The following is a 22,947-nucleotide window of genomic DNA, read 5'->3' on the forward strand; positions in this document are numbered from 1 at the left end:
GGATGAGGTTGGCTCAAGCCATAATACTAGTAGTGATAGTAGGTGTTCGGTAAATAGCAACCATTGTCTCAGGTTTTATCCCCTGATCCTGGAGGCTGCCCCGCCTCTTTGATGGTCTGGCGCCAACATGGGTTTCCCTTAACTGATTCTGCAGATTCGGACTATTCCTAAAATACATTCATGTTGCTTTCTTGTTTCCGTTACACAAGACTAACTAGAACTAGGAACAATGGTTCTTAGAGTTACTTCTTTCTTTAAAATAGTGAACTGTTCCTTCCTCACTGTCTAAGCTTCTATTTCTGGGACATTCTTTCTTAATTAAAATACTATCCCTGATCCACCAATCACCTATTACATAATTCTGAAGTTAAAACTACAACAATATTCAGTACTTTGTTTCATCCCCATCTCCCCTTCTCCTTTAGTTAAATATTTAGTTTTTTGGTTATCTTTCAAGTGTTGTTATAAATGTGTATATGCATATATAATCAACACCCATCATTCACATAAAATGCTGCATAATAACAGCACATCCCCACATCCTTCTACATCATCGTATCATGATCTTCCTCATTTCGTTATAACAGTTTTCCCCCATTGATTTTTGTCTATGTTCTGCTCAAAAGTCTTGATGGGCTCTCACTGCCCTTAGGACCAACCTGGAACTTTTTAGATGGCAGTTAAGAACTTTAGCAACAGAACCCTTCATCTCAACCCATCTTTCCCGTTTTACTCAGCAATCTTTCCCAGACATGCTCTTCTCACCATCTCCTGAGTCCATCAAGATACCTAGCACCTATAATCTTGCTCACACCTTTCTCCTTGCTCAGCACACCCGAATTCCTTTGGGGAGCTCCTGCCCATTTTTCAAGATCAACATCAGTGCTCATTTCCTGTGATCAATTTTTACTACAATAATCAGGACTTTCATTTCAACTTATAGCATTTATTGCCTAAAAATTACTTAGCAATTAATTGCCTCAAACTTTCTCTCCTCCCCACCCCCCACATTATGTTTTCCAGTTTTGTTTTCTCAAGAATACTCCAAGGCAATATTGTGCACGGAAAATTTGTTTAACGCTCACGGTAAAGCACTTGGAAGTTGTGGCGAAGACATGTTACTGCAAGAATTTCTAAACCCTTGCTCTCATTTTTTGAACTTCACTCGCTGCTGACTGGCACTTGGGAGTCCCACTGCTGAGGGTTCCTACTAGAGCTCAGGGAACCCTACACAACAGCAGCAATGACATTATTTTGCACACAGAATTTGCTCCATGCTGCTTGTCAATTCATTATTTACTCATCACTGGCTGCCAGTCACTCTTCTGCCTATATTACAATCTAAAGCTTCGGTATTAAAAATGCCATGGGTATGACAATGACACTGACTTCCAAAATGATATAAGGGCCATCAAGTTGTGTTACTAAAAATGCTTCTAAAAATATTATTAGGTATGTTTCAACTCTTTAGAAATGACATACGTTAGTACTCTGTTAAAAATAGAAAGCTCTTTCCTGGATATTTAACAAATTTGATGAAACACACCAGATAAATTTAAATTAGGAATTTGACTTTTATAGTTAGCATGAAATTAAATGGGAAAACTATCCTCTTTTACTGGTATAATTAAAACTAGAGGCCCAGTGCATGAAATTTGTACATGGGTAGGGTCTCTAAGCCTGGCCGGCGATCAGGGCCAATCTGTGGGGTGACTGGCAGGGCAATCAGGGGGCCCCTGCTGGCACGCACCGTGGCTGGCCTGGGGCCTGTGGGATGGGGGCAGCCGCTGGTGGTCAGTGTGCATCATAGTGACCGGTCATTCCACTGATTTGCATATTAGGCTTTTATTATATAGGACTAGAGGCTCGGTGCACAAATATCTGTGCACTCAGGGGGGAGGTATCCCTCAGCGTGGGCTGTGCTCTCTCGCAGTCTGGGACCCCTCGGGGGATGACTACCTGCTGGATTAGGCCTGCTCCCCGGGGGATTGGGCCTAAGATGGCAATCAGACATCCCTCTGGCAGCCCGGCAGCCCTCGGGGATGTCCACTTGCCAGCAGGGAGCAGATCTAAGCTGCAGTAGGACATCCTTAGCGCTGGTGAGGAGGCAGGAGAGGCTCCCACCACCACTGCTGTACTGGCAGCCATCAGCCTGGCTTGTGGCTGAGCAGAGCTCCCCCATGTGGGAGCGCACTGACCACCACAGGGCAGCTCCTCCATTGAGCGTCTGCCCCCTGGTGGTCAGTGTGTGTCATAGTGACCAGTCATTCCCAATCTTTCTGCTGTTAGGGTCAGTTTGCATATTACCCTTTTACTATATAGGATAGAGGCCTGGTGCACGGGTGGGGGCCGGCTGGTTTGCCCTGAAGGGTGTCCCGGATCAGGGTGGGGGTCCCGCTTGGGTGCCTGGCTAGCCTGGGTGAGGGGCTGATGGCTGTTTGCAGCTGGTCACACCCCCTTCAGGGTGGGGGGTCCCCACTAGGGTGCCTGGCCAGTCTGGGTGAGGGGCTGAGGGCCGTTTTCAGGCTGGCTGGCGACTGAAGCTCCAGCCTCTCCTTTTGTTCTTTTTTATTATTATTATTCTGGGATTTATTTACCTTCTATAATTGAAACTTTGTTGCCATCACTGGAGCTGAGAGCTGGCTCCTGCTCGCTCCAGCTCTGAGGCCAAGGTCTGCTGAAAGCAGGTATCTGGGGTTTGTTTAGCTTCTATAATTAAAAGTTTGTTGCCTTCGGAGCTCAGAGCCGGGCCGCGGCAGGCGGGGAACCTTGGCTTCCTCCATCACTGGAGCAAGCAAGCCTCCTGCTTGCTTCAGCTGCATGGCTGCCGGTCGCCATCTTGGTTGGGTTAATTTACATATCGCACTAATTAGCCAATGTGAGGCATAGCAAAGGTACGGTCAATTACCATGTTTGTCTATTATTAGATAGGATATCTAGTTAAGCTCTCATGCCACATGAAAATATTTTCCTACACGTAAAAGAAACAGGCAGTTACTGTGACCAGGTGGCTGAGTTGGATGGATGGTCATCCGGTACACCAAAAGGTTTTGGGTTTGATTCCCAGTCAGGGCACATACCTAGGTTGTGGCTTAGATCATAGGTCGGGGTATGTATGGGAGGCAGCTGACCAATGTTTCTCTTTCTCTTCCCCTTCCTCTCTCTCTAAAAATTAATAAAAAACATATCCTCTGGTGAGGATTAAAAAGAAAAAGAAGAAGCCAGTTTGTTGATGCTTTACAATGTGGGATAGACTTTGGATATATTTGTTAACTAGAATAAGGAAGGGAAGCATTCAGCATGTGCCATTCTTAGAATAAAGCTGCAGATAACATGCAGTTTCACATTCAAAAAAATATTCTGAGTTCGTCCAACTTATTATAGTTAGCATATATTTGGTTACAAAATAAATAGCATGGGAATATCTATGACCTACAAAATTCAATTATAAATAAATTCAATCTAAGAAAATACACCCAGATTTTAAAAAATCAAAGTCAAAGATTTCTTACACATTAGAATGTTAGATTTATTTTTTCTCATGTATAGAAAACATGTACTTATTCCAAATGTAACATAGTTATTCAAAAAAATTTTAAGTTGCTCACTTAATTTTAAGTAATTTTAGAGAGTCATTCTCCCCTCCTGAGAGGTTTTCCTCTGTTCCTGGCTTAGGATGTTGATACTGAAATGAACGGAGACTCATGCTTTGCACAGGACTCACTATGCCTCACTCTTAGGAACTCACGCAGGCTCTGAGAGCATCTAGGACCACAACTCAGTACCACCACATCATGTCCAACAGGGTGAGAAACAATGAAAAGCAGTTATTAACCAGCATAAAATTCTTACATTTGATCTGATCTCATTCATTCATTTGTTGGCTGGGCTATTCATTCAGAGAAGACTTAATAAGACCAAACTTGTATGCAAGGTACTACTACACAGACATAAAGCTACATAAGGCAGGACCTAATGAAGCTCAAAGTTTGGCCAATGAGTAAAGCACAAGTTCCTGTGACAATATGGTAAACCCAGAAATGAAGGAAATTAAAAATAATACGGTAGGAGCTGATGAATTTTGTCCAAGAGAATGTGGATTAGGTAGCAATGGCTATAAAGAAATGTGGTATCTGATTGGGGACTTGAAGGATCAGTTGAATTTTTGTTGTTGTTTTTTTTTAGAATTTAAAAAAAAATGTTAAAAAGCACTTTTACTAAATCATTAATAAAATGTGAGGATTTTCACATTTTCATAAACTAGGTAGGTCAGGCATCCTATTCGTTGAAGGGCCAGACTTTCAGTTAGTTTTAATGAGCACAGAGGGGGAGGGACATCAAGATGCTTCAGATAGAGGGGATATTGTGGGCAAGGACCTGGACTGTGCTCATGTTCACAATGAGAGAAATGTGTTGGGTGAAAGATGAGTCCTGAATACAGTCTGGATCATGTTCTAAAGGGCTTTGAATGTCCAAGAAAAGGCTTAGGACTTTTATATAGCTAGGCAGGAGATAAAGAGAGTTTATCATGATTTAATGGTAAACCAAATATCTGACATTAAAGAAAACAACCTCAGTAAATCATTAGAAATCTTGATTTTGACTATCTGAATATGATGAAGAATATGCCTCCTTTTCAATGCAAATAACAACAAAAAAGAACAAGTGTCATTTGACTAAAGAAGGATTTAGCAATTTAAGAAATCAAGGATAAAGAAATAATTTAGAAATATGATATAAAACAGTAATATTTATTATGCCAAGTTCTGCCTTCTAACTAGTTTGTCTTTCTTCTTACCCCTCCCCAACTCCATTCCAATTCATTCTGAAAGGCCTTCCCCACTTGCCTACCAAATAAAATGTTACATATACCTTATTTGATATTTCCAGAAATTCACAGTAAAATCCTCATTTATTTTTCCAGCCACATTTCTTCTAGCCATATTCTAGAACAACTTTCCTGAAGCCAAAATCTATGACATACAGCCACTGATGTTCAGTAATGACTCCCAAGTTGACATTTTTCCCGCAGAGTTGAGTCCATTAACTGTTTCAAGCAGATGATTGTGTGTGTGTGCATTATTTTCCTATATAGTTAAAGAAAATTAGCCAATTTTGGTTGTTCTACTAATTTTCAATTCTCATAGCTGTTAAATTATGTTAAATGAGCCCTAGCTTATGTGGTTCAGTTGGTTGGAACTTTGTCCCATACACTGAAAAGATTACCGATTCAATTCCCAGTCAGGGCACATACTTAGGTTGTGGATTCGATCCCTATCTAAAGCAGGATCTATATCTCTCATATTTACTGTTGGATGGAAAGAACTAGCATAGTGTCTGGCATATCAGTACATTATGGTAAATGAATTCAGGCCTCAGCCCTTTTGTTGGGGCTGACTTTGTATTTCCATTTCAGCAACCCAGTTCACTTGGGCACCATCATCAGGATCTACAGAGGCCTGGCAGTCAGTTGCTGACATATCCTCCTGGTGGGGATAGGAGACTGGCACTATCCAGAAGACCATCCTCTAGTAAACCAAGCAACTCCATTTTTGGGTGCTGGCTTAATTTTCCTAATTCCTGTATCTCATAATGCCCCAAAAGTCTAAGACTTGCTCAATAATGGCTGACCTACACATGATCAAGAAGCACTGTTCCGTTTCTCTAAACAAAGAAGAACATAAAATATATTTAGCTTTAATTTGAATGTGTTTAAAGAACAAAATTAAAGGTGTCCATTACTTTTCCATCATAAATATTTTCACTAGAATAAGCAAGGCCTAAGTAAATAAGATACTGACTATATTCATGATTCAAAAAAACATTTAATTACTGCATTCTTCTCCAAAGCAGAATTTTTAAAATCTTTCTCATGCCTTTGTGTCGCTAATGCTGGGCAACAGCAATGTCTTGAGGAAGTTTTTCTTCATTTCAAAAATGACTCTGACAACATAAAACAAACCCAGATGGCTTCTGAAACTGAAGTCTTTGCAAAGAGCATCTGGTCTATCAATCTCTCAATAGTGGTACCGTTTATTTTAAACAACTCTTTCAGCCATTTTCCCAATGGTTTTATAATCGTTGCCATCTCCATACCTGTTTGGGCTGTTCTGTCATTATAAAGAAGCAGTGTATTGTGCTTTCAAAAACACAAGGCTTACCAATGCACCGAGAGCCATCAGTTGAGGTTACGTATCCACGTGGACAAATGCAAAAAAAGCTTCCCACGGTGTTGGAGCATTCGCCAGTTTCACATATCCCAGGAATGACGCTGCACTCATCGATGTCTAATCAAGGGAAGAAGGAGAAGACGGTGAGAAAGGCCTTCATTAAATAGCTTTTAGGAGGGATTTTAAAAAAAAGAGTATGAGTGCAATCATGGTTGATTAGGTCAGATCATATAACCCTGAAGATACTCTTGTTTCAGGCCCTAAAGAATTTCTCACACATATCTATGGGAACTTAGATGAAAGTAAACTCCCATGGCAGTAAAACAAGGCCAACTAAAGCAAAACTCTATATCCTTTTTTTCCCCTCCCAAATGCAATTTAAATTGGAAATAAGTAAAAATGTCAACGTTTTAGTTTCCATTCTACATCAGTTAGGAATTATCCTACTACAGCCTTTATAAAAACACATACAGGGATTATATTTTAAAATATGGAGTAGCTACATTTAAAATTTTTACAGCTAATTTTCACACTAATCTTTTGAACCAATGGAAGGTGGCAAATGCTGCTTTTTTTTTTTCTTTTTCTATTTGGCTTCAGGAAATGTTTTTGTACTTACATCTGAATATGGGTATATTTGACATTCTGGGAATTAACTCCAAATCTAAAATAATATAGAAACACCACAAAGGGCAAACTTGGGAGGTGTCCAGTTTTCCTATTGTACCTCCCTGCTAATTCATTCAGTTTACTCAATGCTGGGACTAGTCTATTCCCTTTCACATTAATGAAAGGTCTGCTTTCTTTTAAACTTTCACTAAAGCAGGAAACCTGGCCATTTATATAAGCTTTAATGTACTTTTCTTCTAGTTCAATAAGCATCGAGAGGTGGAAAGTCAAAGCTACAATTTGGTATACTGGGCACTAATTGTTAATACACTGAAAAGGAAATGAGCCATTGTGAGGAAAATCCAGCTATGCCTGCTGGGAGTTGGCTGTCCTTTCTAAGGAACAGAGCTAGTAAAGACCAGTGAATACAGAGACCAATACTAAAAGACACAAACAGATAATTACTGAAATATGAACTTGAGCACTTAGTTTTTTTTTAGTTACATTTATTTTTTTTAGAAATGTATTAATAAAAACAAAGGAAAATGTTATTGTAAATACAAGAAAAAATTATTATAAAAATAGTTGGCAATGCCTTTCTTTTTCTCAATATATATTTTTATTGATTTCAGAGAGGAAGGGAGAGGAAGAGAGGAATAGAAAAATCAATGATGAGAAGGAATCACTGATTGGCTGCCTCCTGCATGCCGCCTACTGGGGATCCAGCCTGCAACCCGGGCATGCGCCCTGACCGGGAACTGAACCGTGACCTGCTGGGTCATAGATCGATGCTCAACCACTGAGCCACACCAGCCAGGTCGGCAATGCCTTTCTTGAATTCCTCTATAAGTCTATTCATTTATCCTTTCCTTTCCCATTTATTCTATCACTCTTGCTTACAAGCTGCATCATGAAATAACTATATGCTCATGCGTCTTCTTGGAATATGCATATAAAAAAATTACCAGATTCAGACATTCTCTAAAATAATACCTTCCTTTGAGGCTTAATAGTCAACCACTGAAGGCACAATTGTACAAATCAAAATCTACCAACTCCCCAGGAGACATCCGAATTCTAACAGGAACTGACTACAGGAGGGGCATATATGTAATTTGGTGAGTTACCATCAGACTTAATCCAACAAAATGAAACCATGTGTACAAAATTAAGACCCGTTGCATCTTGTGTTTGCTGTCTTAGCTCAGTGCATCCTAAAAAAACTGAACTGGATTCAGAAGAGAAAGAACACTACAATAGTTGTACTTGGTTAACCAAATAAATTAATCAATCACTTCTGGACAAGGAAGACAAAAAAAAAAAGATAGAGAGAGAGAGAGAGAGAGAGAGAGAGAGAGAGAGAGAGAGAGAGAGAGAGAGAGAGAGACGGGCACAAAGCACAGCAGCAAGAAGTGCAAAAGTGAAGAGCCAGAAAACTTGCCTCTGATCCTCTTACATCCAAAGTTATACCAACAGTCAAGGCACTTATGGGGCTCAGGATTAATCCAAATTCTTAAAAATTAAGAACTTAAGTCTTTCATTTAACCATTAACTCTCATTTCTTGGCATTTCCTTTTATAATAAAGAACTTCTTTGTTCTCTACTTCCAAATATCCTTCCTGACAACAAAAAGAGTAAACAACTGAAAGATGTTTAACATTTTCTTTTTTAAGGAGAAAAATATTTGGAACATAAAAGATCACATGGAATGATATTAAATTTGTGGGTTTTGTGTTAAATATTTTATTGTTCAAAAACTCCATGTTTCACAATTCTCCTTAGAATTGAGTAGGAATTTCAAAAGGTTACAGTCAAAATAATTACATGTAAAAGGCTCTCGGCAAAGTATTTAAGAATTCTATATGAAAAATAAGAATGTTTTTCATTTATTTTTGAGCTAGACTCCCTCCAAAAATTTTTAAATTAAAACATTTGGTGTTTTTTTTCTTTTTTTACTGCATTTCAATGTAGCCATGCCCAATATTTATTCATCCATTTAAACTTAAATTTAGCATTAATATTTATGTTAAGAAGGATGTATGCATTTAACTCTTTTGTAGTATCATTTCTTCAAAAGCATCCTATATAAAAAGAGAGGAATATGCTAATTAGCCATTATGCCCTGAGGCATAACGACCAAACACTTCTTGACCAGATCACAGATCAGCAGGAGGGTGGGCCAGTGAGGCTGCTGAGAGCTACAGGAGGGGGCAGGGCAGCAAGCTATGGGGGCAGGGGGAGAGGGACGGGGGGGGGGGGGGGGGGGGGGGGAGGGAGCCACTGGAGGATGGGGCAGTGGGTGGACAGCTACAGGAGGGCGGCAGTGACCTACTGGCTACAAGCAGGTGGCAGAGAGCTACAGGACGGGGCAGGGCAGCAAGCAAGCAGGAGGTGGAGAGCTACAGGAGAGGGCAGGGCAACAAGCTATGAGGGGTGGTGGGGGGAGCTACAGGAGGTCAGAAGCCAGTGGAGAGCTATAGGAGGGCAGCAGCGACCTACTGGCACACGGATTCATCCGCAGGGCAACTAGTATGTCATAATCGGGTTTGGAAGTATTATCTTCTCAAATATAAAGTGTATATTGCCTAGATATATACAAATGTGCCTATGTATATTCATGGGGAAGCCATTTGTTTAATGGGAATTATTTTCATTCATGCTCTGCATACCTAATGTGCCTCCACCTACCTTCCATTAACTTTTTAAAAAAGTTTATCAGTTTGGAGGTTTTAGTCTGCATATAATAGAAAATCTGATCCAAACTGACATAAACCAGAAATTTAATAGCTTGCATATCTGAAATTTCAGAAGGAGCATGGACTTCAGGACTGGTTTCTGTGAGATACACTCAGCCATGCCCTCCTCTGTGCTCCGACGTTATCCTGAGGGTGCCTTCCTTGATAGAAGCAACATGGCTATAGCAGTTGTAGGCTAGACCTTTGACTGGGACATCAAGGAGAAGAGAGGGTGTCTCTTCTTGTGATTCTCTCCTAAGAGCAAGAAAACTTTTTCCAAAGAAAACCAAGCAAAGCTTACCCTTTGTTTTAATGTCCTCAATGAGTCACATGCTTATTTTTGAAAACTCCTCTAGTCAGGAGAATGTGCTGATTGGAACAGAGTCCTGAACCAATGACAGTGGCAAGTGGGAATGCAATTAGCTTTAGACTAATAATAGAGAATGTGACACAGAGGGAAGAACATATTTTGAGATTAAGTTGAGTTTGGGACATTTTGAACTTGAGATGTTTGAGAGAAACAGGCAGAAATTCCAATTGCACCACTAAAAATTTGAAACTCAGTAAAGATGTAAGGCATAAATATGTACATTTGTGATTTGTCACCAACTCCATGAACTGCATTTTGAAGTTGTAACAACAGATTGGATCTCAAAGACAACACATAAATGAAAAGAGTTGAACTTAAGGAGGGAACTCTGAGAACCACCACCATCTAAGTGAAAGTCAAAGGAAGAAAGGCCAGTATAGGAGGCTAGGAAGGAAAGGTTAGGGAAGTAATAAGAAGAGTATGATGAATGGAGGCTAAGAAAGAACACTGCCAAAAAGGAGGCGGGCTCTGACTGGTTTGCTCAGTGGATAGAGCGTCGGCCTGCGGACTGAAGGGTCCCGGGTTCGATTCTGGTCAAGGGCATGTACCTTGGTTGCAGGCATATCTCCAGTGGGAAGTGTGCAGGAGGCAGCTGATCGATGTTTCTCTCTCATCGATGTTTCGAACTCTCTATCCCTCTCCCTTCCTCTCTGTAAAAAATCAAAATATATTAAAAAAAAAAAAGGAGGCAGTTTTTAAGTGTGCCATGGAAAGGTAAAGAGAGAGAAGGAGTGGAAAGTGTTTGATAATTTGAAGAGGCTGAACACGTTTTTTCTTGTGTTCTTTTTTTTTTAAAAGAAAACTAGATCTAAGCAAAACCATCTGACAGGTTACTGACTGCCAAACCACATAACCTCATATTTGTCAACCAACATTTACAACATTTACTGTAAATCTTACTCAAAGCAGAATATAATGAATAATTTGGTAAGTAGTGCTAAGTGTGATCTCAGATATCACTGAATTCTAAGAACAGTGCCCTAGAGATTGTCAGTTCCAATATGTACATGTCATACATAAAAGCAAACCATGGAACAATTGTGTTACAGAGAATTAGAACATCAACAAGAAATTTTGTTTTTTTTTAAAATGTGTTCTTACAATATTTTATTTCCATGTATGCCAAGGAACTTTATGTATTTGGCCATTCTGTATAATTTTTTTTTGTATAAAGAGTATATTCTGTTTGATATTCAACTTCTATTAATTCATATACTATTTAAAATTAGGAATATTCATGACCAAAGTTTAAACTCAATAAATTGCTAACTATTTCAAGATTTTTCAAGGACATAAGCATTATTGAAATAAAATAAGTTGTAATGGAAAATTAATGTTTTCTTTCCCCTTTTCAGATTTTGAAAGCAAGGTATACCACAGAATTTCATTGTATATTTATAAACAGCCTTATTTAAATACAATAATTGTGTGGTAATATAATTCACTTTTATTTAAAGTATAAAATTCAGTGGTTTTTAATATATTCATAGGATTGTGCAACCATCATTACAACCTAATTTGAGAACATTTTCATCCTCCCAAAAGTAGTTCCATCTCATTAGTAGTCACTCTCTCTGTCTTCTTCCAAGTGCTAGGCAATAACTAATCTATAACTAATAGATCTATAAGTAATACTAACTAATCTGTCTTTATAGATTTACCTGTTCTAAACATTTCATATAAATGGATTCATACAATATCTGATCTTTCATGACTGGTTTCTTTCACTGAGCATAATGTTTTCAAGGTTAATCCATGTTGTGGCATATATCAGTACTTCATAACTTCAGATTGTTGAATAATATTCCTCTGTATGGACATACCACATTTTATTTATCCATTCATCACTTGATGGTATTTGAGTTGTTTCCATTTTGGGGCTATTATAAATAAAGCTGTTATGCACATTTGAATACTAGTTATATTAAGATATGTTTTCATGTCACTTGAGTATATACACAGAAATGAAATTGCTGTCGTATAATAACTATTAAGAAACTGCCAAATTGTTTTCCAAAGTAGCTGTAATATTTTACAGTATCACTAGCAATATATGGAAATTCCAATTTCTCCACATCCTGCAAACACTCATCATTATCTTTTTTATTGTAATGGTGTGAAGTGGTATCACACTGCAGTTTTGGTTTGCACTTCCCTAATGACTAATGATTTTGCACACATTTTTGTGTGATTATTGGCTTTTTATAACTCTTCTTTGGATACTACTATTCAATTATTTTGCTCAGTTTTTAATTGAGTTGTATTTTTATAATTGAGTAGTAAGAGTTCTTTATATATGTCCTACATATGATACATAATTTGTATATGAATTTCCATATGAACCTTAGAATCAGATCATCAATTTCTGCTAAAAAAAAAAAAAGCATTTTAATGAATACTGTGTTTTATCTAAAGATCAATTTAGGAAGCATTGCCTTCTTAATAGTAAGTTTTTTGGTCAGAAAGAAAGAGTATCATGAGGGTGATTAAAGAGATGGAGGAGATGCCCTAGCTGGTTTGGCTCAGTGGATAGCTCATCGGCCTGCAGACTGAAGGATTCCAGGTTCGATTCCATGCCTGGGTTGTGGGCTCTATCCCCAGTAGGGGGCATACAGGAGGCAACTGATCAATGATATATAAGAGCTGGAAGAGAGAGCTGGAGGAGAGAAGTTCTGTGTTAATGTGTATTAGGATGGCTTTGACTGTAGGTAAAGAGGAAGTGTCAGGAAAGAGAAGAGATACAAGCTAGAAACTTAACTAATTAATGGCAAGAATTAGAAGGAGTCTAGAACAGTGAAAGAATTAAGGGCAGAGTTGGAACATTTTTTTCTCTGGAAAGATGGAAAGATAATTCATCAAACGCAGGGAAATGGAAAATGCAGATGTAGTAATAGAGGGAATCTGAGCCTGAGTAAGTTCACATCAAATAGCTCAGTCTTTTAAATAGAATAAAACAGAGTACTTATGTACAAAACTTTCATGTGCATAAGAATCACCTGGACAGCTTATTAACACATGCAGATTTTGACTTCTAGTCAAGATACTTCAGTACTCCCCTTCTGCTCCAAACACATAGCAGTGACAGATGACATATAAAAAGAGAAAACAAAAAGACCCAGTTGGTTTCAAAATACAAGATAAACATTTCCTTGGACCAGAAACAGAACTGCAAAGCAGAGAGGCAGCTGAAACTAGGGGTTTGCTGGACTCCTTCCCCAGAAGCTGCCAGGGGTGGCCAGGAGATCAGAGTTATGCCCAATGATGACATTGTGTGATAAAAACTAGAGGAGAACAAGTGCAGAGGAGAAAAGGGTCAGGAAAAACTTCCACAGGAAACTGACAGTTAAACTGAAACATAATAAATAGGTCTACCAGAGGCTATGGCAATGAAATGGAATATTGTATTCCAAGCAGAGTAAAGAGCACACACAGAGACAAGGCAACAGAGAGCATAATTTATTTGAGGAACTAAGTAAATGTTAATGTGTCTTGAGTCACAGAGCATGTTGAAAGAAAGGAGGCTGGAGGAGACCTCAAAGAAAGCCGTCCCAAAGATAGAGAAGAGAGACAGTGGTGATGAAGGTAGAAAAGTGTATCAACTCACAATATATTTAGGAAGTAGAATCTATCCAAATGTCTTGGGATAAAATGGTTGTGTCAGGAAAGGGAGGTATTGAGAGTGGTACCCAGATTTGTCTTGGGCAAGAGAATGGATGGATAGTTGGGTCAATCACTGAGATGGATGACATGAGAAATGCTGGTAAGGTACATGTAGAGTGGGCTTAGTGGAGCTAAAGTCTGTGTATGAGTGTGAGCTAACTGGGACATTGAAAGCACGCGTGACTCAGAGGCAGCTGCACAGGAGAAATCTGTGTCCTCTTTTGGGAATCCAACTCTATAATTTTTTTATAGGAATGGGAAAAGTCCATCTAGTGATCCTGATGAAATTAGTTTTACTTGACTAGTGAGGATATTCCCTAAATTACAATGCGTTCAAGAATAAGTCAGAAGAAAGAAAGTAGAGAATGACTGTAAATAATTCTAAAGTTGGATGTGAAGAGAAAGGAAAAAAGAGGGCAGTAGCCCAAAGGGAAAATGAAAAGAGAAGGATACCATTTTTTAGAAAGACAGAAAACACCAGGGGCCATGTAGAGGACAGAAGCCTACTATCTGTCATGTAATGTCAGTATTTTTGTGTTATTTCAGGGTTTTACTATAGAAAGATTATATATTCCTTCTTGATCCCTTTTTCCTCTTGTTATCGATCTAGGGAAGTACATTTTTAAAATAGTTTCTGTTTGTTAATACTAATAGGAACTTTTTAATTAAGAGTTTTGGGTCTACGTGGGCAAAATAATAGCATTATTAAAAGGGTTACTATGGTAGCAATGTAATGAATGGTTCCCTTTTGGCTTGAAATTAATACTGCATCTTTGTAAGTACTAATTTGGAGTAAGTAACTCAGGCATGAATTAAAGGCAACAAGAGGCAATTCCATCACAGTGCATTTTAACATACAGCAACAGTTGGAAAGCTATTTCTATTTCAAAAAGCATTAAAGTTACTGATAACATAGTCAAACATTATGAGCTTAAATTTTTGGTCTGCATTCCAAAATGGTATTTCTTTGGAAGTGTAGCTATTTGCCAGCAGTGACTTTTCCTTTCCTTTCTTTCCTTCTCTTTTTTCTTTTCTTTTTAATTTACTCTGGGTGGAAACATTTTGTTAGGCCAAGATAAATAAGACCAAATTATTTATAAGTTTTAAAATATTGAAGACTTAAGATGATGAAGCTGAGTTTCTGTAGGAAAATACTTTTAACAATTGAATGGTAAGCTATTAAAATTATGTCCTCCAGAATCTTCCTTTCTTCTAATCCTCCCTGCCTTCTACAATTACCTAAAAATATTTAAATATAGGGAAATTAAATCAAAAGGCTCCCTTACTGTTGAGTAAAACTTACACTTTCAACAACACAAATGTCAGGAAATTCCAAAGTTAAATTCACTATAACCATTTGGACTTGGCAAAGATGCAAGAATTTAATATTTTCTGTTCCCATTTTTTCTTGTTAAACATCAGTACATTAAGATGTAATCATAAAATCCCCAGGATTTTAAAACTATTTTGGCACAATGCAGTAATAACCGCAATTTAAGAAATCTTGATCTTTTATCGATACTCTAATGATGCATCAAGTCACTTATTTTGTATCTTCTAAATAAATGACATCCAGTGGAAAAGAAATCTATCCTATATTCCATTATAAAAGTATCTCATACATATTCATTAATCTCTGTGCTTTTCATACTTATTACCATTAAAAGAAAATAACAAAAAAGGTATGTTCAGTTACAAGACTATGAGCAATTCTTATAAAAGAAAGTTAATCTTTGAATTAGTACAGATGTGTTTTCTTGGGTTTGATTTCATTATTTCCTTATTCATCTGGCAGGTGCTATTGATATACAGTCAGTTTAGATTCAACAAGTAACTGTACACACACTGAATTACAGACATACCTGTGTATTATACACAAAACACATACAAGAGCAGATATGTGAAGACAGAGAGCTCATTCCTAAGGCTCAGCTTCAATTAAACTTTGATCTGTTCAACGGGGTGATGCATGCCATCCGTTAGCATTCTCTGAGCCAAGTGGCAAATTTAAAATGGCTAACATGGGAGGCCCAGCAAGACCTTGACTGGATCTCACTCAGGTCACACTCTAACCAGGCTACTGGAGCACAGACACATTCACACTGCATCTTGAATGATTACTTTATGGCGCAGGACAGAACTGTTACCTATCCATAGCAAGTTATCTGAACAACTCATCTCCTTTCTTTGAGGTCCTGATTGGGCAGATGAGAAACATACATTCACTGCCCCTTCCCACACTATAGTTCATAGACAACAGTTTCCAAAAATGATCCTCACTACTGTTAGTTCTCTTCAAACTCTTTAAGGATTCTCTTTTTACACAGCCTGGAGGTGAGGTATGAACCACTGAAGGCAGGACAATCTTCCCCTTTCTCTCCACCTCCTTTTCTCCCTCATCTCATTCCTATTACTCAAAAGTTATGCAAATGATAAAGACAGTAGTTACATATTGTATAGTAACATTCCTAAATTTGAATTACTTTCTTAAATAGGAGCATATTCTAGAACATTTTACTTATGAGATCTACATAGTTTGATTCCAGATAGAAATATTAATATTTAATTACCTAGCTACTATAAATCCTATATACACTAGTATCCAGTTTATATAAAATTGCAACATTATACTTTGTGAAAAGAAAACATCAAAAATAACAATCTTCCATCTTGTAGCTATAAGGAAAAAATATACAGGAAATACTTTAAAATATAAGATCAAATTTCAAATAAATGCCAGAATGCTTTACTTCCTGTTTTTCTTTACTAGTTAATTATGAAAAATATTTTTCTATCATAATAAATTAAGAGAAAATCTTCCATGTGGGAGAAAAAAATTATGATAATCTAATTTGTGAAGAGCTGTATTGTGTGAGTTTGTTAAGTTGAATTAATTTTCTAAGCCTATAACTAAATATCCACAATATGGTTTTACTAAAGAATTGGACAAAAAATTTTTTTAGTAAACTTCAAATGTTTTCTATTACAAAGTATCTTCAAAAGCTTCAAATCTGTTATGCTTAGAACCAACAAAACAAGAAAGCAACCTCTGATATTTTTTTTCAAAATATCATTAAAAGCACTTTTGTATATGCCTTCATGTTAAACAGAAGCTTTAGGAAAAGTTTGCTAATATTTTTGTTTCTATTAAAAAATACAATACAATACTGACTGCGATAACACACACATCCCTTCTTTTTGAGAGATACACTGATTCATATCCCATATAACTTACAGGTAGATGCATAAAAGTAGAACAACCTGAAATGACATTAACAATGTTGAGAGCACTTTCTTTTAATTTTAGGAATGGCCAGGTTTCCAACTGCACTCTAGCTAATAGTAGAGATTAGGAAAGGACCAATATTATATAAAGAAGGATAGCAAGAATAGAAACTTATACTTGGAGGTAAGAAAGGTAGACCTACAAAGAAAGATAATAAAGCTAAATTTACCACAATCTTTGCAGGGCATTATTTTCCCTTTGGAACTCTTTGGCAAACATAATGGCAACTCTGAGTTCCAGATGAAGAACATTCATTTTGGGAAGTCAAATAGCTTTCTGATGATGATGATGATGATGATGATGATGATAAATCTTACAATATCATTTTTCAAACTCCAGTCATCAAAGAGCCACATCTCCTTACCTATTGCTATATTACTGAACCATCTATAGTATTATCTTTTAATATATATATATATATATATATATATATATATATATATATATCTTTCATTTAAAAAACTCAATATGAGAGAACTTTTAGGGCAGTGAAAATACTCAGTGTGATACTATAATGATGGATACATATCATTTTAAATTTTTTCAAATCCATGAAATGTACAACAGAACTCTTAGGTAAACCATGGACTTTGGGTGATTATGATGTGTTGATGTGGTTAATTACTGTAACAAACGTACCTCTCTGGTGGGGATGTTGATAATGAAAGATGCAGTGCATGTGTGGGGTCAGGGAGTATATGGAAAATCTCAGTACCTTCATCTCAATTTTGCTAGGATCCTAAAACTGCTCTAAAAAATTAAGTCTTTATAAAAAAAATGTAATATGATCTTTGTTCTAATCAACAGTATTTTCTGGAATAACATCCATAAACATGTATGATGTACTACTTGTGTGTTTTTTCTTAAAACATTTTATTAAAATTATTATACCTATTAAAATAAAAAATTGTTTATCCATGATCCACCTAAAGTCATCTATCTAGTATAGAAAGTCATCTACCTAAGAAAATAGCTTCAGAATTAGAGAGAAACTATTTGAAATAAGGCAAGAATAGTGGTAATAAAAAATGGACTAGCAATCTGAAACCCACTGCCTGTTTTTGTAAGTAAAGTTTTCTTAGAACATAGCCCTGCTCATTTAATTATGTATTTATTTTCTATGGCTGCTTTTACATGTGTGTTAGGATACCAGAGTTGCATATTTGCAAAAAAGAGTGACTTCCACATCCTAAAATGTATTATTATCTGGCCCTATACAGAAAAAGTTTGTCGACCCTTGATCTAGAAGGGTTCTGAGCTAAAGATTGTCTCACAAGCATCTTGATGAGTTTGTTTTAATTTAAAGTAATAAAACTGAAAATCATAGCATTTGGGTAAAATTTATACAAAAATGAAAGTTCAGGATGTCGTTGGGAAACTAACCTCAAAAAGAAGACCTGTATCAGAGAATTGGAAAATGAAAGTCAACAAACAAGTTTTAAATTAAACTAGGATTCTAAAGGATATATTAATTTTCTGATACTTTCTTTTACCAGATTTAAAAGAAAATTAAAGTATGCCGTTGGTATTTTAATGGGGATTGCATTGAATCTATAGATTGCATGGGTAGTATGGACATTTTAATGATGTTGATTTTACCAATCCATGAACACAGTATATTCTTCCATTTGTTTATGTCTTCCTCTAGTTCTTTTTTCAGCGTCCTGTAATTTTCTGAGTACAGGTCCTTTACTTCCTTGGTTAAATTTACTCCTAGGTATCTTAATTTGTTTGTTGCAATGGGATTGTTTTTTTAGTTTCTCTTTCTGTGAGTTCATTATTGGTATATAAAAAGCCATAGATTTCTGGGTGTTAATTTTGTATCCTGCTATATTGCCAAATTCATTTATTAGTTATAGTAGTTTTTTGAAGTCTTTAGGGTTTCCTATGTACAATATCATGTCATCTGCAAATAATGAGTTTTACTTCTTCTTTTCCAATTTGGATGCCTTGTATTTCTTCTTCTTGTCTGATCGCTATAACTAACACTTCCAGTACTATGTCGAACAGGAGTGGTGAAAGTGGGCAACCCTGTCTTGTTCCTGTTTTTAGGGGAAATAGTTTTAGTTTTTGCCTATTGAGTGTAATGTTGGCTCTAGGTTTGTCATATAAGGCTTTTATTATGTTGAGGTATGATCCCTCTATTCCCACTTTGCTCAGAGTTTTTTATCAGGAAAGGGTGTTGGATTTTGTCAAATGCCTTTTCTACAATGGCATACGTCAAAGACTTAGAACAAACTCCAAAAATTCACCTGGAATAAAAAAATATCCTGAATAGCTGCAGCAATCTTAAGAAAGAAGAACAAAGTTGGAGGGATAACAATACCAGATATCAAACTATACTACAAAGCCACTGTTCTCAAAACTTCCTGGTACTGGCACAAGAACAGACATATTGACCAATGGAACATAACAGAGAATCCAGCAATCGACCCAAGTCATTATGCTCAATTAATATTTGACAAAGGAGGCAAGAACATACAATGGAGTCAAGACAGTCTTTATAATAAATGGTGTTGGGAAAATTGGACAGATACATGCAAAAAAAATGAAACTAGACCACCACCTCATACCATACACAAAAATAAACTCAAAATGGATAAAGGACTTAAACCATAAAAATCCTAGAAGAAGCCGTAGGCAACAAAATATCAGACATTTGTCGTAGCAATATCTTTACTGATATAGCTTCTAGGGCAATGGAAATGAAAGAGAACATAAATGAATGGGACTACATCAAAATAAAAAGCTTCTGGACAGCGAAAGAAGCCATCAACAAAACATTAAGAAAGCTCACTGCATGGGAGAACATATTTGCCAATGTTATCTCTGATAAGGGTTTAATCTCCAAAATTTATAGGGAACTCATATAACTTGACAAAAAGAAAAACAATCCAGTCAAAAAATGGGCAAAGGACTTAAATAGACACTTTTCAAAAGAAGATATACAGAAGGCCAAGAGACATATGAAAACATGCTCAAAGTCACTAATCATCTGAGAGATGCAAATCAAAACAACAATGAGGTACCATCTCACACCTGTCAGAATGGCAATCATCAACAAACGACAAGTGCTGGTAAGAATGTGGAGAATAAGGAAGCCTCTTGCACTGCTGGTGGGAATGCAGACTGGTGCAGCTACTGTGGAAAACAGTATGATGTTTCCTCAAAAAATTAAAAATGGAACTCCCATTTGACCCAGTAATCCCACTTCTAGGAATATAAACCAAGAAAACAGAAACATCAATCACAAAGGATATATGCACCCTTATGTTCACAGCAGCACAATTTACCATAGCTAAGATTTGGAAACAGCCTAAGTGTCCATCAGCAGATGAGTGGATTAGAAAACTGTGGTACATCTACACAATGGAATACTATGCTGCTGTAAAAAAGAAGGAACTCTTACCATTTGCAACAGCATGGATGGAACTGGAGAGCATTATGCTAAGTGAAATAAGCCAGCCAGAGAAAAATAAATATCACATGATCTCACTCATTTGTGGAATATAATGAACAACATAAACTGATGAACAAAAATAGAACCAGAGTCATAGGAGCATCAAACAGACTGTCCAACCTATGAGGGAAGGTGCGGTGAGGGGGTAAGAGATCAACCAAAGGACTTTTATGAATGCATATAAGTATAACCAGATTGGGGGGGGTGGGGGTGGAGTAGTGAGGGCATGTGCTGAGGTGTGAGGCGGCCGCGGAGAGATCAATGGGGAAAAAAGGAGACTTATGTAATACTTTAAACAATAAAGAATTTAAATTATATAAACAAAAATAGTAATGCAGGGGAGATAAGACCTATTGAACAATGCCTATCCAAATTAGAGAAGCCTAAAATAAAAATTTAAAAAGCAAACAACAACAACAAATTAACGTAAAAAATACTGATTTTGCTGGGTAAGAGGTATTCTTAATGCAGACAGGAACAAAATGAAAAGCTGCTTACTTTTATGTGACAGAACTACTATGATATTCTATGACAAACAGAAGGAAAGGAAACTTTTATTTATAGACACATAGTCCTGGAAGCATTTTCAAGAATTTGGAAGATGAAACCTATAGCTGAAGAATATGTTTATGCTACACCTTAGCATCAGCTAAAGGCAGTTAAATTAAGTCACACTAAATGTAATTAGATTGCATGTAGCTGTTGGTAAATATTGCCTAAACTGTCTTCTGTCATTCACTAGAACTTAGTCACATTCCCAACTTAGCCATGCATTTGCCCGAAATGTGCTGCTGCTGGACTGGGACAAAAATATATACCGGATAGTTTTCACAGCTAAACTGAAAAAGACATGTTAGCATGTGAAATATGAAACCACAGCCCATTAGGAAAACTAAAGCTTACATTTTAAAAAAAACCCACAGTAACCAATCTAATATCCATATGATGACATTAAAAGAAACATACTCATACCATAGCTAAGTTTATTTATTTGTTCATTTATCTTTAATTTTGTGTCCTTGAAATAAAAGCTACTTAAAATAGTTATATTCTGAAAGTAAGGAAAACAATAGGTACTTGGAGAAACAATTTACCTCACTTTGACCAAGAGCAAGTTCTATAGTTAAAATGTTCAAAATCATTCACAGTATCCTTAAAATGTAATTAATTGTACTAAAATCTAGCAAAGGCAGAGTAGAGATGAGAAACATTGCACACTGAAATATGAAAGGATTGCATTAAGAAAAAGATTCCTAGGTCAGGACTAAGAAAGAAAGATGATTCAAGCATTTCACAGCTTTGATTATTTATATCTGTACTAAATGGAAGCATCTAACATAAATTAGCAGCCTGGAACAATTTTCGCCAGTCCTTCATATATTTTTCAATGCCTGGGTATTGAATGAAGTATACACAACGTCAGTAAGTGACAACACTTGCAAGAAATGCAGTCCTGGATCAAGGTATTGTATTTCAAGTTCTGTTACATTTTTACTTGACTACAGCAGGGTATTTCTTTAGAGTAGACTAATTTCCTTCAGGCATTGAGCCATGGTAATTTGTGAAATGGCCTCTCTCTCTCTCTCTCTCTTTCTCTCTCTCTCTCTCTCACACACGCACACACACACACACACACACACTTTTCTCTCAACAGAAGCTAAAGATATATTTCAGGAATATTATAAAACTAGGATTTTATTTTGTTTATTTTTGTAGGCATTATTACTTTTCCATTTTTACTATGAAGCAAAAATTATTTAGTAAGTAAAATGAAGAAATAAGGAGGTATGTTTCGGTTTATATCTTTTTCCCCTAATGGCAAAGCTCAAAAGCGTTCATCTGATCCTTTCATTCCAGGGTAGAATAGATTTTTCTATCAATAACACACACCTAATTTTGTTTCTAAGAAAGGTGTTTTGGAGGCTCTCAATTTTTCCAGTGATCTTCAGCAGAAACCGAACTGCAAAAATAATGGAAATTACTTTACCAGGCTTTTTTTTTTTGTATTTTAAAAGGGATTTAAATATACGATGGCACAGGGGAAACAACACTGGTCCCCACCATTTGGGAAAATTTCTCAGAATCCACTAAAATGCAATTTCCTGACCATTGTGTTATGCTAAATAAATCAAGTCCTCGGGGTCTCAAATGTCCATGTCTGTAATTTGGGTGGAACTGGGTTTGGGGGAGTAAAAACATGCTGGAACCAGTCAAGAACTAATGGATAACCTAAAACCACAGTTCCATGTTTCCTCATCTTGATGATGGATTTGGGTCTATTTCATTGTTTGTGAATACTGTCATCAGATTAGGCAAATATGTATTCTAGTAGGTCAATTTTGCTATTTTTTTTTTTTTAGGATTAAAGGAGTTTATTTATAGGAAACTACTAAAAGTCATAATTGAAATGTTATATTAGAACTCTTTTACAATTAATTTTTAAAGATCTCAACTCACATGGTTGACTGAATCTTTTAAAATTAATTTGTCTGTACTATCTGTGCCTTCTTTAACAAACACCTAAAGTGTCAAATGCTTTCTTCATCTTATATAATACCATAAAGACCTCTTGCAGAAAATACCATTGTCATCCCCATGGTAAAGATGAAGGCATTCACTTGCTAGAGTTCACACAGTTACCACAAGGTTCAGCTGGA

General features: G+C 36.6%; 1 protein-coding gene across 1 annotated transcript in view; it reads right to left on the reverse strand.

The window, feature by feature from the left end:
* Window positions 1–22,947, reverse strand: part of FBN2 (fibrillin 2) — a gene marked incomplete at its 5' end in the record, with an annotated part of 254,497 nt that overhangs the window by 124,194 nt on the left and 107,356 nt on the right. The window contains one exon of the mRNA XM_081088909.1: window positions 6,162–6,287. Coding sequence (XP_080945035.1) covers window positions 6,162–6,287 — 126 coding nt within the window. The remainder of the gene's footprint in view (window positions 1–6,161; window positions 6,288–22,947) is intronic.

The sequence above is a fragment of the Myotis nattereri genome (genome assembly GCF_964212035.1).
Source record: "Myotis nattereri genome assembly, chromosome: 4".
In the NCBI taxonomy this organism is placed as follows: domain Eukaryota; kingdom Metazoa; phylum Chordata; class Mammalia; order Chiroptera; family Vespertilionidae; genus Myotis; species Myotis nattereri.